This window comes from Geotrypetes seraphini, chromosome 4 (genome assembly GCF_902459505.1).
Source record: "Geotrypetes seraphini chromosome 4, aGeoSer1.1, whole genome shotgun sequence".
NCBI classification, from domain to species: domain Eukaryota; kingdom Metazoa; phylum Chordata; class Amphibia; order Gymnophiona; family Dermophiidae; genus Geotrypetes; species Geotrypetes seraphini.
Genome location: NC_047087.1, coordinates 188,476,068 through 188,495,089, shown reverse-complemented (window position 1 = coordinate 188,495,089; position 19,022 = coordinate 188,476,068). Strand labels below are relative to the sequence as shown.

General features: G+C 42.8%; 1 protein-coding gene across 4 annotated transcripts in view; it reads right to left on the bottom strand.

Annotated features, from left to right (window-relative positions):
• The window catches only part of SPOCK2 (SPARC (osteonectin), cwcv and kazal like domains proteoglycan 2), a 285,541-nt gene that overhangs the window by 53,205 nt on the left and 213,314 nt on the right, over positions 1–19,022 (bottom strand). For all 4 annotated transcript variants that reach the window (XM_033943705.1, XM_033943707.1, XM_033943708.1 and 1 more), the window contains one exon: positions 61–279. In XM_033943705.1, coding sequence (XP_033799596.1) covers positions 61–279 — 219 coding nt within the window. The remainder of the gene's footprint in view (positions 1–60; positions 280–19,022) is intronic.

The following is a 19,022-nucleotide window of genomic DNA, read 5'->3' as shown; positions in this document are numbered from 1 at the left end:
TCTAATAGCAGAAATAACTAATTCAATTGTATGGAATTGATCTCAGGCAGTGTTACATACTCTCGCGCCAGAAGCAGAAGCACCACTCTGCTGTGGATACACGCCCATCCCTGTACGCATCACAAGAGTTGAAGAAGGGTCGGATGCAGATCTCATACTTGTCCAGATTAATGGCAGCCAGCTCAGCCTGGTCCAGGAACAGATCTGTGTTTGTGTCCAGCTTAGAAAACATCCAGCCTATAGAGTCCTTGCAACTGGCTACCAGGCTCTTATCCAACACTACAGAAAGAAAGAGGTCCGGGGGGGGGGGGGGGGAAGGAAGGGGGGAAAGAAAGGGAAAGAAGTAAAGAAAGAGGTGAAAAGCAGAGATACAAAAAGAAAGAGAAACAGAGGGTGGAAAGGGTGAAGAGAGAGAGAGAGAGAGAGAGAGAGAGAGAGATAGGTCAATCAGCAGTTTAGAATACACATTAAAAAACAGCAATGACGGATATCACCAATGCAGGATTACTACTACTTATCATTAAGGCATAGGTAAACTAGGCAAGTGCCTAGAGGCCAAGTTTTTAGGAGGTACCTTCTCTGATGTGCTAATTCAGTGGCTGCCAAGGCAGATTTGTTCCCCCACTGGGTACTAAACATAAGAATAACCATACTGGGTCAGACCAATGGTCCGTCTAGCCCAGTATCCTGTTTCCACAGTGGCCAATCCAGGTCACAAGTACCTGTCAAAAACCCAAATATTAACAACATTCATGCTACCAATCCCAGGGCAAGCATTGGCTTATCCTTGTCCAGTGGCATAGTAAGGGTGGGTGGGGGCGTTTCAGCCCAGGCACTGTCTTTGTGGGGGCACAGAAGCTTTTCCTCCTCTCTGCTCCCTCCATATACCTCTTTAAATGTTCACCGGTGCAAGCAGGATCTTCAACCTGCTGCTTGCACCAGCCTCAGCTCCCTTCTGACATCACTGGACCAGGACGTGACATCAGAAGGGAGCCAAGGCCATCATAAGCAGCAGGTGGAAGATGATGCTCATGATAATGAACATTTCAAGAGATATGCAGAGGTGCACGGCAGGGTAGTGAAGAGTAAGGGGTGCACAGCTCAGCGATGCTGGGTGCCACTGCACTGGGCACCAACCTCCCTCGCTATGCCGCTACACATGTCTGCCTCAATAGCAGACTATGGACTTTTTCTCCAGGAACTTGTCCAAACCTTTTTTTAAACCCGTCTATGTAGAAATCTGAAGCTAGACATGTTTTAAAAGAATCTCTAAGTGCCAAAAAGGTACCCAAACTGACCAGATGATCATTGGAGGGATTAGGTAATGACCTCCCCCCCCCCCCCACTCCCCCAGTGATCACTAACCCTTTTCCACCCCACAAAGATCTGAATGAAAAGGATATACCTGTCTCTAAAACAGCAGCACCTGGTATGGGAAAGTTTAGTAGATCTGCACACAAGTCTCTTAAGTAGCCTAGTGGGTGGGCTAGTGAACCACAGAGAGGAGGACCCAGGCCTATAAACCACTCTAACCACTACATTTATTGTGGAAAGTGTAAGCTCAGCAAAACCCACCAAACTCCTACTATACTGCCAAATAGGTGCCACCTGCAGCCATAAGAGCTATTGGGGTGGTAGACAAGTGGGTATAGTAAGTTTGGGGGGGGTTGGAGGGCTCACCATACAATATAAGAGGGTTATGCTGAGATGTACTTCTGACACCCTTTATATGAAGTTTAAAGTAGTGCCATCTAAGGTGCCCCACTGCTCTATTGGCATGTCTTTGTGGCCAGTCCATTATAATGCATCCCCTCCCATGTCCAAATGGTCTGGATTTGGACATTTTGAACTTAGATGTTTTTGTGGTTGGGAATGGTGACTAAAGTTAGGCGTCCTAAGTTTGGATGTCCTGGTGGCCAAGACGTCTAGATAGATGATTTTCAAAAAAGAATTTGTACGTTTAGCAGTTTTGCAAATGGACGTTTCTCTGCCCCTGACTTTGGACATCTTGTGGGAAATGTCCAAAGCTGGACTTAGACATCCTATCGAAAATGGCCCTCTGTAATTTTTGATGGAGTAAAAAAATCGATTCTTTTGTACCCATTCTATACCACTCAATCATATCTCCCCTCAGTCAGCTCTTCCAAGCTGAGGAGCCCCAACCTCTTCAGTCTTTCCTCACACAAGAGGAGTTTTATCTCCTTTATCTTGGTTTCTCTTCTTTTAACTATTTCTAATTCCGCTATATCTTTTTTGAGATGTGGTGACAGAATTTTTTTTTTTTTTAATCTTTATTAGTTTCAAAAACAAACATAAAGTGCAATAGAACATATGAACAAATGATACAATAATCAGCACTTATATCTAACAAATAATAATATAATTACATATCACCCCCCCCTTTCCCTCCTCCCACACTCCATGGGTGTGTGTAAAATTAATTCAGAAATCATAGGCTTATACTAGAGATCAATTATTTATAAACTTTGCTAACGGACCCCCAAATTTCTTTAATTTTGTTATAGTGGCCCAATTGTTCCGAGTGCATTCACTCATATTTATAAATTTGGTCTATCCCAATTTTTCCAGTTTTTTGTAATTATCTGCCTAGCTACTCCTGTCATAATCAAAAGTAATCTATTCTTACTTGCATTAATTGGACTCTTAGGTTTTAACAGAGTCCCGAATAATACAATGTCATATGACAATGGATTTGAAGCTTCCAATATCATATTGATTTTACCTCATATAGACTTCCAAAAATTTGAGTATCAAGGGACAATAGAACAGATGATCCAGTGTCCCTATTTCAAGACAGAATTGAACGCAGTACTTAATGAGGTTGTACCATGGAGCAATATGGAGGCATTATAATATTCTTAGTCTTATTTACCATCCCTTTCCTAATAATTCCTAGCTTTTTTGGGTGCTATCTCATACTGGATGGAAGGTTTCAGTGTATTGTTTACAATGACACCTAGATCTTTTTCTTGGGCACTGACCCCTAAGGTGGACCCTAGCATCTGGTAACTATGATTTGGATTATTCCTTCCAATCTGCAGAAGGCCTCACTCAGCAGCACCTCTTCCCTGCTGCTTTCCCTTCTACTACTTTTCTTCTGCAGTCAGAATCCTATGGAATCCAATTTGTGAGAATTTTAAAATGAATATATGCTGTGCTGGGGGCCCACAAAAAACAAAAGGAATTGACCCCAAGATATCCACAGAGAAGAAAATCCAGAGAAAACAAAAAAAAAAAAACCAAAAACCCAAAAAACTCTGTGGAGTGACGATGTTCCTAAATGGACTTTCTATTGCAAACGCAAGCAGTGTCTCACTTCCGGTTCACCACACAATTGTTTCCCACGTATTCACCTTTATAGGACCCCCAGGGACCCCTGAAGAAGACTTTTTGTCAAAATGCAGACCGTGTTGGGCCCTGTATCCCTAGCGGACTAGGTCCTTTAAGGCTATTATGTGGATAACCTATTTTTATGTGGATGAAATTATTTTAAGTGGATGATTTTGGTGTAACTTTGACTCTTTCAAATAAAGTCCATTTAGGAACATCGTCACTCCACAGAGTTTTTTTTTTGTTTTCGCTGGGGGCCCCCAATGCACTTGTTTGCCTAAAACGCACCAAAGAACTAATCTTGTCCTGGTTTCCAGCAATTCATAAGTATCCTGTGGAAATGCCACAGAACCAAAATCAATGAAGCAGATCCAAGCACAGAGAAAGGAAATGAAAACAAAAACATACCAGGATTTAAATTGAATATATACTAGATTAGAAGTCATTGCCAAAACTGAGAATCTAGACATCATTGGGGTCTCTGAAACATGGTGGAATGAAGAAAACAAATGGGATACAGCACTGCCGGGGTACAAACTCTATCGCCAAGACAGGTCAGGTCAGAAAGAAGGAGGAATAGCCCTATACATAAAAGAAAGCATACACTCGACCAGAGTGGACACAGCAGCGATGACCAACAAAATGGAATCGCTATGGGTTAAAATACCGGGAAGGAAAGGGCCCGAGATAAAGATGGGCTTGTACTATCGTCCACCTGGGCAAACCGAAGCTTTCGATGAAGAAATGGAAGCCGAGATAAAGTGGGAATGCAAAAGCAGTAACACGATTATTATGGGAGATTTCAACTATCCCGGGATAGACTGGAGTCTTGGAAACTCAAAATGCGCTAGGGAGACCGGATTCCTGGAGGCTATACAGGATTGCTTTATGGAGCAGCTTGTCAGAGAACCGACGAGAGGGGATGCCACTCTGGATCTAATCATAAATGGGCAAAGGAAGTAGAAATAGTGGGACCGCTGGGAAACAGCGATCATAATATGATCAAGTTCAAAGTTGAAGTACGAACACCGAAAGGAAAGAGAACCACAGCGACAACTTTTAATTTCAAAAAAGGAAACTACGAAGCAATGAGGACAATGGTAAGGAAGAAACTTAGGAACAGCTCAAAGAAATGGCAGACTGTAGAGCAAGCCTGGTCTTTATTCAAGGACACGGTGAGTGAGGCGCAAAATCTGTATATCCCTAGATTCAGAAAAGGGTGCAAAAAGAGTTGAACAAAAGACCCGGTGTGGATAATAGAGAATGACACGGTGACAAAATTCATCACCATTTCCGTCTCCGCGGATAACCGTGGGAAATAAACCCATGTCATTGTCTAGTGTCTATTTCATCCTCTGTCCTTCTACACCAGCATTCTTCAAAGCAAAGTTTGCGGGTCAGTGGTTGTGGCCATTCATACTCTGATTCTTCCCTCTTTCCTTAAAGAATGACATGAAGATATCCGTGGTTATCCGCGGGGTCGGGGATGAATTTTGTCACCGTGTCATTCTCTAGTGGATAACTAAAGAAGTGAAGAAAGCGATAAGTGATAAGAAAAATTCATTCAGGAAATGGAAAAAGGGCAAAACCGAGGAGAACTGGAAAGAGAACAGAAAGTATCAAAAAGAATGTCACCTTGTGGTTAGAAAAGCCAAAAGAGAATATGAAGAGAGGCTAGCTAGGGAAGCAAGAAATTTCAAACCGTTCTTCAGATATGTTAAAGGGAAGCAGCCGGCTAGGGAGGAGGTGGGACCGCTAGATGACAGAGACAGGAAGGGAGTAGTGAAGGAGGAGAAAGAAGTGGCGGAAAGACTAAACATGTTCTTTTCGTCTGTATTTACAAAAGAGGACACATCAAACATACCGGAACCTGAGCAAATCTTCAAAGGAGACCAAGCAGAAAAATTAACATCCATGGAAGTAAGCCTCGAAGACGTACACAGGCAGATAGAAAAATTAAAAACTGACAAATCGCCAGGCCTGGACGGAATCCACCCTAGGGTTCTGAAAGAACTAAAGGAGGAAATAGAGGAACTACTACAGCAAGTTTGTAATCTATCCCTGAAAACAGGCGTGATCCCAGAGGATTGGAAGATAGCCAATGTTACGCCCATCTTTAAAAAGGGATCAAGAGGTGACCCGAGGAACTACAGACCGGTAAGTATGACCTTGGTTCCGGGGAAAATGGTGGAAGCACTGATAAAAGGCAGCATCGATGAGCATCTAGAAAGAAATAAGCTTCTGATAACAAGCCAACATGGCTTCTGCAAGAGAAGATCGTGCCTAACAAACTTATTGCACTTCTTCGAAAGAATTAACAAGCGGATGGACAAAGGGGACCCCATAAACATCGTATACTTAGATTTCCAAAAAGCCTTTGACAAGGTACCCCATGAACGCCTACTTCGGAAACTGAAGAACCATGGGGTGGAAGGAGACGTACATAGATGGATCAGGAATTGATTGGCGGGTAGGAAGCAGAGGGTAGGAGTGAAGGGCCACTACTCGGACTAGAGGAGGGTCACGAGTGGTGTTCCGCAGGGGTCAGTGCTCGAACCGCTGCTATTCAATGTATTTATAAATGATCTAGAAACAGGGACGAAGTGCGAAATAATAAAATTCGCAGACGACACCAAACTATTTAGTGGGGCTAGGACTAAAGAGGACTGCAAAGAGTTACAAAGGGACCTGAACAAACTAGGAGAGTGGGTGACGAGATGGCAGATGAAGTTTAATGTAGAGAAATGTAAAGTCTTGCATGTAGGAAACAGAAACCCGAAGTACAGCTATACGATGGGAGGGCTGTTATTGGGTGAGAGTACCCAAGAAAGGGACTTGGGGGTAATGGTGGACGAGACAATGAAGCTGTCGGCACAGTGCGCAGCGGCCTCTAAGAAGGCGAATAGAATGCTAGGTATAATCAAGAAAGGTATTACAACCAGAACGAAAGAAGTTATCCTGCCGTTGTATCGGGTGATGGTGCGTCAGCATCTGGAGTACTGCGTCCAATATTGGTTGCCGTACCTTAAGAAGGATATGGCGATACTAGAGAGGGTTCAGAAGAGAGCGACATGTTTGATAAAAGGTATGGAAAACCTTTCATACACTGAAAGATTGGAGAAACTGGGACTCTTTTCCCTGGAGAAGAGGAGACTTAGAGGGGATATAATTGAGATCTATAAGATCATGAAGGGCATAGAGAAAGTGGAGAGGGACAGATTCTTCAAACTTTCGAAAACTACAAGAACGAGAGGGCATTCGGAAAAGTTGAAAGGGGACAGATTCAAAACCAATGCTAGGAAGTTCTTCTTCACCCGGCGGGTGGTGGACACCTGGATTGCGCTTCCAGAGGCCGTAATAGGACAGAGTACGGTATTGGGGTTCAAGAAGGGATTGGACAATTTTCTGAAGGAAAAGGGGATAGAGGGGTATAGGTAAAGGATTGCTACACAGGTCCTGGACCTGTTGGGCCGCCGCGTGAGCGTACTGCTGGGCACGATGGACCTCTGATCTGACCCCGCAGAGGCACTGCTTATGTTCTTATGTTATGTTCTTAATAAGTGCCCGTGGAAATGTCACAGACAATCAAATGAAAGCAACACAGCTGATCTCAACAGCCCAAAGTATACGAGGTCAGCTAGCAGTGTCACCATCACCTAGTGAGTCCCACGCACATTTTCATATTACCATAATGAGTCTGAGATTTGTAGGGCATACCTGCATGGCTCAGAATGTGACTTGCAACCAAATAGAATTGCACACTGAGGAAATTTGAGAGAAATAAATTGGAAATTTGAGAGATTGAGATCATACTCCACATACCCTGGCTTAGGAGTGAGGTTCATTCCTGTCATGGAATGCGTAAAACTAACTCATTTGGAGAAACTGCCCCCATGGAAACATTCAGCTGCACCATTACAAGATACACCAGTAAAATGGGTGATCAACATTTCAATGCTCTATTAACTCATGTGAGGAGGGGGATTTCTGTGTCCATTGAAATGTGGATGCCCCTAGACTGGTCAATGTATTTATCAAAGGTTTCCCATATAACTAATCCAGTGAAGGAATCCACACTAAAGAAAAGGGGAAAGCTGATTTTAAATAGTAGCCCAGTATAGAAGCGACTGCCTCCAATCAGCTGACACTCCTGAATTTGATGTTACAAATTTTTAATGTTCTTAGTTTTATTCAATAAAATAACCAAAGATTGAGATTATTGAAATTAACACTTTTTTATTTAAAATTATATTCTAAAAAGATTGATTAAAAATATTAGTTTAAAATGTGTGCTCGCAGGTTAAAAAACCAGTTTAAAATCAATAAGTTACCTTATTTTAAAATTGCACATTAAATCTCATTAGTACTTCACAAAGAATAACATCTTTAAATATTTAAATTCAAATGAATTTCACATGTTATTGTTGTTTTTTAAACCCTGCAGGAGCAGGCAACAGAAATTCAATACTCCCCTTGATATAGGAGAGACCCATCCACCACATCAGATAAGTAAATCTAATAATGAGTTCTTATTTAAGTTATTCAAATTAGTTTTTTGCAATGAGTGTTGCAAGAATTTGATTCTTTTCCAAACTTCAATATTTTTCAGGTAAATCTGCTGATCTGGTTTTGCTCTTCAGGTAAGTATAAATATTAATATTTTTTGCATTAACTGTGTTATCTTAAGTGCAATGCAATATGTTGTCAAATTCCTCAGTTTAATAATAGGTTGTAGTAATTATGCACTTGTAATGTTTATCTCTTTCAGTAGTTTTTTTTCTGTTTCGTTGGGGTCTTTATTCTATTCTTCTTCTTCAAAGTTTCAAGATCTTTTTCTCCTTTTGAAGTACCTGTTGCTAACTTTAATTAAATAAATAGGAAAGAAAACTATCTTCCTATCTCTATGTCAGTGTATCGCAAACTGTGTGCCTCCTGAGATTTCAGATATGCCATAGCACATTGGGGAGGAGAGGCACCGGCACTGGCTGACTGCCTACCAGACGTGCCTCTCGTGGCGAGAGGCACGTCCTGTAGAAAAATCAGCCAGAGCCAGCACCTCTACTTTTCTACGGCCCTCTTCCCTGCTGGTATCTCCTTCTGGTGTCTCAGGGCCTGTCTGGAAGGCCTTCGGTGTGTGCAGACGTCGTTGTGATGATGTCACGCATGCACATGATATCATCACAGTGATGTCCTCATGCTCGAGAAATTTTGCAGAACACGGCTCTGTCTGTATGTGGTTAAGCTGGAGTTCCTCACAAGCGCACAAGTAACTTTTACTGTGTATCATTACTCACTATAGAAAATAAAATAAAATCAGTGTTCCCCTGCTATTTACTCTTAAACTGAACTTCACTTGCTTCCCTATCTAGCTATGTCTTCTGGCTGGTCTGGGGGCTGCAGAGGATTTTCACAAGCTCCCATTTGCTCTCACATTAAGGGCTCCTTTTACTAAGCTTAGCGGTTTTAGCACACGCACGCTAGACACTAACGCCTCCATTGAGCTGGAGTTAGTTTTTGGCGCATAGTGAGGGGTTAGCGTGCGCGCAATGTAGCGCACGCTAAAAACGCTAGCGTACCTTAGTAAAAGGAGCCCTAAATCATTCCACATTCAACAGCATTAGATAGAATATAAACCTTTTAAAATGATTCTTTAAATTTAAGTATGTGCTCCTATATACTACTCAGTTTTTTTTTATTATTATATATAAAATCAACATAGAATTTGATTCTGAATGAATCCTCTAACATTCTTGCAGGCACTCTTAATCGTACAGCACTGCCAAGTGAACAATAAAACTTTAAATAAAGAAAATTCCTTTCCTCTGGCAGGAGCAAGCACACACACAACCATAGAGTTTGCACACCCAACAGCTCTCTCAGAAAGAAAACCAAGCTATAACCATAACAACCTAAGTTCAGCTGCTAACATCTGACCCGTTACAACCAATCGGAGGCTTCTTCAACAAAGTTCTCATAGTAATTTGTGTATTCTATTCTCCATTTTGAAATCCCCACTTTCCATAGAAATCAATGGAGAATTTCAAAACAGAAATAAAACACACAAACCACATTCCAATTCAAATGAAATAATTCACAACCCATTCCAGGCTGTCCAATCCAGGTTTTCCAAAATAAAAAAAACTAATAATCAAAATTAAAAGACATAGCACATTTAAAAAATATATATATAAAATTACTACTACAACTATTAATTATTTCTATAGCACTACCACCAGACGTACGCAGCGCAGTACAGAATCACAAAGAAGAAGCAAACAGTCCATGCTCGAAAGAGCTTACAATCTAAACAGCCAAGACAAACAGGATGTCAATGATACAGTTAAGGGGAATGGTTAATCATAATTATTTAAAATCCAACCTGTCACCCTTAAAAGATAAAATAAAATTCTCGCTACCACATACGTTGTTGTCAACACAGAAAAATAATCTCGAGGGCCTATTTTACCACAAAACGCAAAAGTACCCATAACTCCCCAACTAATATTTTTTTAAAACTTGGACCACCTTAAATCAGGTCCTAGGGATCCTCAAAGACCCTGACAATTAAATTAAAAATTTTAAAGCGCTCTACAAGATTCGAGCAAAAAAGCACAGTTACTTACCGTAACAGGTGTTATCCAGGGACAGCAGGCAGATATTCTCACATGTGGGTGATGTCATCCACGGAGCCCTGGTATGGTCAACTTTAAAAGTGCATCGCCATTTTAAGAACTTAAGAAAGTTTGCAAACTGCCCGCACCGCACATGCGCGAGTGCCTACCCGCCCGCCGTAGGCTCGCGGTACCTCAGCTCCGTAAGCAAGCTAAGAAGCCAACCAGGGGTGGTGGGTGTGATGTGAGAATATCTGCCTGCTGCCCCTGGATAACAACTGTAAGTAACTGCACTTTATCCCAGGACAAGGAAGCAGCATATTCTCACATGTGGGACTCCCTAGCCTACTAGAATGGGATGGAGGGAGTGTTGGCCATTTAGAAAATAAATTTTGCAATACTGCTTGGCTAAGGTGACCCTAAGTCCTGTTTTGAATGGAACAGTCCCTTTTTCAGATCCCCTGTCCCGTTGTCCCCACTTACAGCTTTGGGACGCCGAAATGTCCCGTTTTCAGAGAGGGCGTCCCGAAGCTGTGAGTGGGGACAACGGAAAAGGAGATTGCAGCCTGGATTCAGCAGAGGCAGCATCATCGCTCGGGCCCCGCTGACCCTCCTATCTCTCCCTCCCATGTGAACCCTGCCGACCCTCCCAGCGAGATGACCAAGCAACAAATCTCCCTCCAGCAGCGTTGGCAGCCATAGCACGCTAAACAGGCAACTTCGCGGCTTTCTCCTGCCGGTGAATCCCTCTGCCGCATCACTGATGATGCCAGACCATGGGGTGGGAAGGAAAGAAAGGAGAAAAGAGAGATACCAGAGCATAGGGGAGGGGGTGGTGACAGAGAGAGAAAAATGGAGAGGTGACAGAGCTGAAATCAATCATGTACACAGGAGAGAAGTGGCACAGGATAGATAGTTTATGGAAGGAGCATAGAAAGAGGGAAGATGCCATATGGAAGACAGAGAGAGGGCGGACACTGGATGGAAAGATCAGAAAGGGCAGTGAATGGAAGGGGCGAAACAGAGGGTGAACAGTAGATGGAAGGGGTAGAGAGAGGGAAACAGACACTGAATGCAAGTGTGGGGGAGAGGAGGGACAGCCGCTGAATGGAAGTGTGAGGGACAGGGGGAGCAGATGCTGGAAGGAAGTAGGGAGGAGAAAGAAAAAAGGGCACATGCAGGATTGAGGGAAAAGGATAGATTTAATTACTGGAAGGGGTGAGGAAAAGAGGTGGCAAGCTATAGGTAGACACAGTGAAAGAGGGAAATTGAGGACTGAATAGTAAAAAAAGAATTTAGACAGAGGCAGAAAATAAATTGAGAAGGAAGACCAGGGAATAACAGGAGGAAGGGAGCGGAGAGAGAGATGCCAGAGCAGGGAGGAAGGAAAGGAGACAGATACCAGAACTGGGAGGAGGAAAAGAGGAAGGCAAAAGATACTAGATCTGAGGGGAAAAAAGGAGGAGAGAGATATGCTAAAATCTGCTGGGAGGAAGGAGAGAAAGAGGCAGAGAAAGGGGGGTTTGTAAGCACATTAGAAAGACTACAGAGAAAAAGGCTTGGACGAAAGGGAAAAACAGGAGGCAGATGCAGGACTATGGGAGGTTCAAACAGAGGGAGAGAGAGAGGGAGACCTGGAACAAAGGTAGAAAGGAGAAATGACACTGGATCTGGGAAGGGTAACAGAGGAAACAGAGAGAGAGAGACCTGGACCCAAAGGGGATGGGGCTGGATTGTGAAAGAAATGTTGGATGCAAAAGAAAGAAAGATTGGATGCAGTCAGAAGGAAGTGCAAACAGAGACTCATGAAATCACCAGACAACAAAGGTAGGAAAAATGATTTTATTATCAATTTAGTGATCAAAATGTGTCTGTTTTGAGAATTTATATCTGCTGCCTATATTTTACACTATGGGCTCCTTTTACGAAGCCGCATTAGCGGCTTTAGCAAGCGTGACTTTAATCACGCGCTAACCTCCGCACTGGCCGAAAAACTACCGCCTGCCCAAGAGGAGGCAGTAGCGGCTAGCGCGGCCGGCGGTTTAGCGCGCACTATTACACGTGTTAAACCGCTAGCGCGGCTTTGTAAAAGGAGCCCTATATTTGTCTATTTTTCTATAGTTACTGAGGTGACATTGCATATTTTAAAGTAATCTGCCTTGACATCTTTGAAAAAACCCTGAAACTCGTAAATGATAATTAACATTTTCTCTGCGTACAGTGTGCTTTGTGGTTTTTTAAAATATTTTTTGTTTACCATTATGAATTAATAAGATAGTGTGTACATGAAAATAAATGGAAGAAATTGGGGGCGGGGCTGGGGGTGGGGCTAGGGCGGGATTGGGGGCAGGACTAAATATTAATAGATGTCCTGTTTTGATGAAAAAAATAAATGGTCACATTATGCTTGGCTGAAGTGACCAACCCATCTGGAAAAAGATTCCAGACAGTAGTGAGATGTGAATGTATGAACTGAGGACCAAGTAGCAGCTTTACAGATCTTATCAATAGGAGTGGAACGTAAAAAAGCAACTGAAGCTGCCATAGCTCAGACTTTATGGGCTGTGACGTGACTCCCTAGTTGTAGCCCAGCCTAAGCATAACAGAAAGCGATACAAGCCGCTAACCATGTAGAAATAGTTCTTTTGGATATAGGACGTCCCAACTTGTTAGAATCAAAAGAGACAAAAAGTTGAGGAGATGTTCTATGTGGCTGAATTCTAATAAGCCAGAGCTTGTTTACAGCCCAAAGTATGAAGAGCCGTTTCTCCAGGATGAGAATGAGGCTTAGGAAAGAACACTGGAAGCACAATGGATTGATTGAGATGGAATTCAGTAACTATTTTTGGAAGGAACTTTGGATGAGTGCAAAGCATAACTTTGTCATGATGAAACACTGTGAACGGTAGATCTGCCACCAGTGCTTGAAGTTCACTTACTCTTCGAGCAAATGTAAAGGAGGTGAGATAAACTACTTTCCAAGTGAGGTATTTAAGATGAGCCAAGACGTTGGTTCAAAGGGAGGCTTCATAAGCCTAGATTGAACAACATTGAGATCCCAAACTATTGGAGGTGGTTTGACAATGAAAAGTCCTTTCATGAATCTGGACACAAGAAGATGAGCAGTTAGAGGTTTACCATCAACCGGGTTGTGAAAAGCATTGATAGCATTGAGATGAACTCTAATTGAAGTGGTCTCGAGACCTGAGTTGGATAGATGTAGAAGATAATCCAATACTGAAGATATAGAAGTGGATTTAGCATCATCATGATGAAGAGTACACCAAGTGGAAAATCGTGACCTCTGTAGACGGTTTTCCTGAGGCTTTTAAGCTAAGTCTGACAGGATGAGAAAGATGAACTTCCGCCAATGTCAGCCCAAGAGGTACCAAGCTGTCAGGTGTAAAGACTGAAGATTGGGATGCAGAAGAGATCCGTGACTCTATGTGAGAAGAGATTGAAAAATCTGAAGAGGCATTGATTCCCTGATACTGAGTTGAAGTAGAAGGGAGAACCAGGGTTGCCAGGGCCACTGAGAAGCTATCAGAATCATTGTGGCTGATTCCTGTTTTAACTTGACAAGCGTCTTGAGGATGAGAGGGATAGGAGGAAACACACAGAGAAACTTGTGTCCAATCCAGAAGAAAAACATCCACTTCCAGACATTGGGGAGTACTGCCTGGAGCAAAACTGGGGCAGCTTGTGATTGGGGGGGACACAAACAGGTCTATCTGAGGAGTCCCCCAGAGAGAGAATATGTGATTCAGAACTGCAGAGTTGAGCATCCACTTGTGTGGCTGAAGAAAACTGCTGAGTCTGTCTGCGAAAGAATTTTGTTCCCCTTGAATGTATACTGCTTTCAAAAATGTTGCGAGCAATCGCCCAGTTCCATATCTTCTGGCCTCTTGACAAAGAAGGAGAGAGCCCGTGCCGCCTTGCTTGTTTATGTAATACATTGCCACCTGATTGTCTGTGTGGATTAGAAGAACATGGTTGGGCACAATGTGCTGAAATGCTTTGAGAGCATTGTAAATCGCTCTGAGTTCTAAGAGATTGATATGGCAAAGCTAATCCTGGGTAGACCAGTGACCTTGAGTGCAAAGACCGTATAGATGAGCTCCCCAAATGTAGCTCCCCAAATGAGTCTGTGGTTAGAACCTTCTGATGTGGAGCTGTTTGGAATAAAAACCCTCTGGAAAGATTGGAAGAGTTCATCTACCACTGCAGAGATTGTTGAAGTGAAGATGTGACTGTAATGTCTTGAGACAGTGGGCCAAGAACTTGAGACCACTGAGATGCGAGAGTCCATTGAGGCGTCCTGAGATGAAGTCTTGCAAATGGAGTAACATGCACCGTGGAAACCATGTAACCTAGGAGGACCATCATTTGTCTGGTTGAGATTGATGGAAGATAAGTCTGATTTGTCTTTGTTGCGGGAGAAACGCTCTGAGATAAATGGTGTCTAGCAGAGCTCCAATATATTGCATATTCTGAGAAGGTTGAAGTTGGGATTTGGGTAAATTGATTTCGAACCCCAACCGTTGAAGGAAGAGAATTGGCAACCCAGTCGCTGCCATCACCCCTTGGGAGGTTGGATCTTTGATCAGCCAATCGTCCAGATAGGAAAATACCTGGAAACCCTGAGCCCACAACGCTGCTGCCACTACAACCAGGCACTTGGTGAATACTCTGGGAAAGGATGCAAGGCCAAAGGGTAGGACTCTGTGTTGATAATGGTGCTATGCTACCTGAAATCTGAGGAATTTTCTGGAGGTCGGATGCACTGGAATATGAGTATAAGCTTCTTTCAGATTAGAGAGCATAGCCAGTCGTTACGATCTAAGAGGGGATATAAAGTTGCCAGGGACAACATACAAAACTTTTCCTTCACTAGAAACTTGTTTAGGTCCCTGAGGTCTAAAATTGGACGTAGACCTCCTGTCTTCTTTGGGATGAAGAAATATCGGGAGTAGCCCCCCCCCCCCCGATTCCTCTGGAGAGATGGAACCTTTTCTATTGCTTTGAGAAGAAGAGATTCTATCTCCTGAAGAAGAAGGGACATCTGCTGAGGGTTGAAAGAAGACTCTCTTGGAGGAGGATCTGGAGGCATGGTGATGAAATGAAGAGAGTATCCCTCTCAAATGACTTTTAGAACCCAGAGGTCTGTGGTTATCAATTCCCAACAGTGATAATATAATAGGAGCTGAACTCCGATGGGTTGAGGAAGAAGCTGAAAGAGGAACAGTGGCTATGCTCTCTAGAAGCTCGTCAAAATGACTGAGCAGGCTTTGGAGGAGCTACTGATTGAGATTTTTGAGGGCGCTGTTGCTTCTGTTTTTTATGTTGCAGCCTAGGAGGAGTAGCTTGTTTTGAAGAAAAACGCCTTTGATATGAAGAAGCCTTAAAAGATTTAGAAGTCGAGGAAGCATCCCAATGTTTCTCATGGTCCGTGAGCTTTTGTGTAGCATTTTCAATAGTCTCCAAAAAGCTCATCTCCCAAGCAGGGAATGGTAGCTAATCTGTCCTGAAGATTGAAATCCATATCTGAGATTCTTAGCCATGAGAGACATCTCATGGCCATTGACATAGCTGAGGCTCTGGAAGATAATTCAAATGCATCATAAGCAGATCTTGCCATATACCTTGCTCAAAGAATGAACAAAAAAAAGCTGTGACTCGGACCACTCTGCAAAATTTTCAGAGTTTGAGGATTCCACATTTCAGATGGGATACTATATGGACCCACCAGCATCAGAAGGCTTAGATTTGATTGAGTTAGTAAGATGCTTCACAAATAGATCAATAAGACAGTGCCTGAAAGAAATGCTAAAAATACAGAGGATCTTAGTGACCTGTCTCTCACACAACATACACATTACACTCACATTTGGCTACTTTTTTTTACCCCATTGACAAGGGAATAAATAAACATGTGAGACATTAAGCGGATTGTATTTACACATATGCAATAGCAGCTGCCAGGAAATCTGTGAAATTCTTTCGCAGAAATATTCATGCTACTAGTACTACTAGCTGAAGAAATGGTGGGCACGTCTCTACTTTTGCAGTAAACACTGCACCCACTCTGTCTTAATCAGTGACAGCATTAAGAAGTAATGCTTTGATCTGAGGAGTACCGCTATTCAAAAGCTAAGTGATTCAGCCTTACAGAGTGATGAGCACTGAGATTCTGTGCACTAACATTTTGCTGATTAAACAAATATCTGATGTCATCACTTAGCAGTGGACTTGTGACACTGAGAGCCACTGGGGCCAGCAATGGAAAGAACTCAGCTATACCAATCGCTACATGGGACATTTCTTTAGATTGCTGGACATCCCCCTTTCAGACTCTTCCCAGAAAACATGGCATAAACAAAGAAGCTAGTATTAAGCTGGACTGGAATATATGTAGGTTTGGATAATTTCCTAAAAGTCCATAAGCCATGATTTAGATGGACTTGGGAAAAATCCACTGCTTATTTAAAGGATAAGCAGTATAAAATCTATTTTACTCTTTTGGGCTCTTGCCATGTACTTGTGAACTGGGTTGGCCACTGTTAGAAACAAGATACTGGGGTTGATAGACCTTCATATGGCAACTCTTATGTTCTTATGACTATTCACACTATTTTCTATTTATGCATATGTAAACCCAGAGAACCAGTACCACAGACAACCTAAGGTCCTTAGCTCCCGAGCTGGAATGCTAAGAAATAGAAAAGACTTCATATACACAACACAAGGATCAATATAATAATCACATAAGCTGTCGGGAACATACACAGCTAAGAACTCAGGTCTGTCTCAAAGAATCCCTTCCAGCCTCATGCTTTTTATTGGATTCAGATCAAAGTTACACAAGCAGTTGTCAATCATCATGTCATCAGGTGCCATCATTATTTTAGGAGTCGATATTCAAAAAGATTTAAATGGCCATGAAAGTTCCTGGCTGATGAAAATTGCTTGTCCATGACCAACCGCAAATATTCAGCGGTACCCAGATAGTGCTACTTAATATCCGCAAGTAGAGGAGCATTTTTGAGAGGATGTATAAGTCTGAGGTTGGACGTTTTGGGCAGGACATCTACTAACCCAGGAGAAAAAAATATCCATTTTCAAAGCTGCCAGATGTCTATCTTTTATTTTTGAAAATGACCTAAATATAAGTTGTGGTCCATAGGACGTTTATCTTTTTTGGCCATTTTCAAAAATAAAAATGTCCCCATGAAAAACGAACAAAAGCAAGTTTTGTAGATGTATCCACCTACCTTGTCTGATCATGGCAGAGAAATCCCCATCAGCTGAGCTAGTTTTGGAGAATCCTGCTGGCTCAGCTGATGGGGATTCCCCCTGCCAGGATCAGCTGAGCCGCAGAGCCCTACACCCCTCCCCCGTCATCCCCCAACATTCCTGGACAACCCCTCCCCACACCATCCAACATCATGAAACTCCCCCATCACCCAACACCTCCAACATCATGGAACACCCCCCCCCATATCACCTGACACCCCAGTACCTTCCGCTATAAATTTAGAAGGAGGGAAGCCCACTCCCTCTTGCCTGCAGGGCCATGTGCTGCGAATGATGGGCCTTCTCCCTCCCAATGCATATTGGGAAGCACTGGGAGGGACCTAAGGCCCTGATTGGCCTGGATGCTCTAGATGTACAGCAGCTTAGAAGTGCTGCTGCATGTCCAGAAAGTTGAGTTTGATTAGTGGCATTTGGATATCCCTACTATTAGGATGTCCAAGTGCCAACTTAGGTTGGTTTTTGGACATTTCAAAATTTTGATTTTGAACCTCTTAATGTCTAAGCTGAAACCAGCTAATTTGTGGGTGGTCCAGGGGGTGGAGTTGGCATTTAGGCGGTAAAGTGCCAATATTCAGCACTTAACCACAGAAAAAGTAGACCTATCTTTATGTGGTTCACCTTAAGCGGTTAAACACTGAATATTGCACTTAACCATATAAATGTTAGTTGGCAGCATATGCCTGGATATTCAATGCAGGTACCAGGCTCGATAAAGGATAAAACCATCAGTGGCCAGAAAAATGTTGACCGCCACTAACTGAATATCAACCCCATACTTTTTATGTTTGAAATTTATAAATTGCTCTAACCCAGGGTGCTTTACACTGTATAACATACATATTTATTTAATTATTTATATCTCGCTCTCTCAAAACATTTCTAGGCGGATTCCAGCTCAACCTACACAATTTAAAACAATACAATCTTATCTAAAGACAATAGACAAGTTTTGCGCTAAAGACAATAGACAACATCACTATTATATAAAAATAGAAAAAGCTACTCTGAACTTGGGGAAGTCGAAAGCCTTGGCTTCTTTGGACTCTCTTAAGGGGCTTTGCAGGGGAGGAGACTTCCTGTTATGCTGGGCTGGGTCTTCCTTTCGGTATCCGGGGGTCTGGCTGACTATGGATCTGACTCGACTGTATTGTATTAATGTAGATAAACTACTTGTTGATACCAAACAGCTTCTGGTTAAATTGCAAGATTTTCCGCTCTTCCTGTTGGGTAGGATCTACCTTTTTTGTATGGTTCTATTCCCAAAGTGGCTCTTTGTTCTTCAAACTCTTCCCTTGTCTTTATTGCAGAAGAACATGAGGGCCTTGTATTCCCTTTATCCAGGTTTTGTTGTGAGGGAGATCTAAATTGCGTTGGTCTTTGTTAGTAGGTCCTACTGTTCGGGGTGGTTTAGGTGTGCCTGACATCCTAGCGTACAATCAGGCCTCTTTGTTCCTTATACACCGATATTTCTCTGGAGCGGGACTATTTCTATCCTCTTCATCTTCTTTATCTCCTTCATGCCCCATTGGAAGTGCTGCCGCGCCCGTGCCGGAGTAGTGTTCTTTTTAAGCCTTTATGGATGGTATGGCAGAGGATTCTCCAGTTGTGGAATCAGGATTCTCATGTGAGTGTTCTGCTGCCCTTGGTAGGGAACCTAGTTTTTTCCTCCGGGGGTTGGCCCTTCAGTTTTTAGTGGATGGTGGGCTCAGGGAGTTGAACAATTGATGCATGTTCTGCAGGATGATA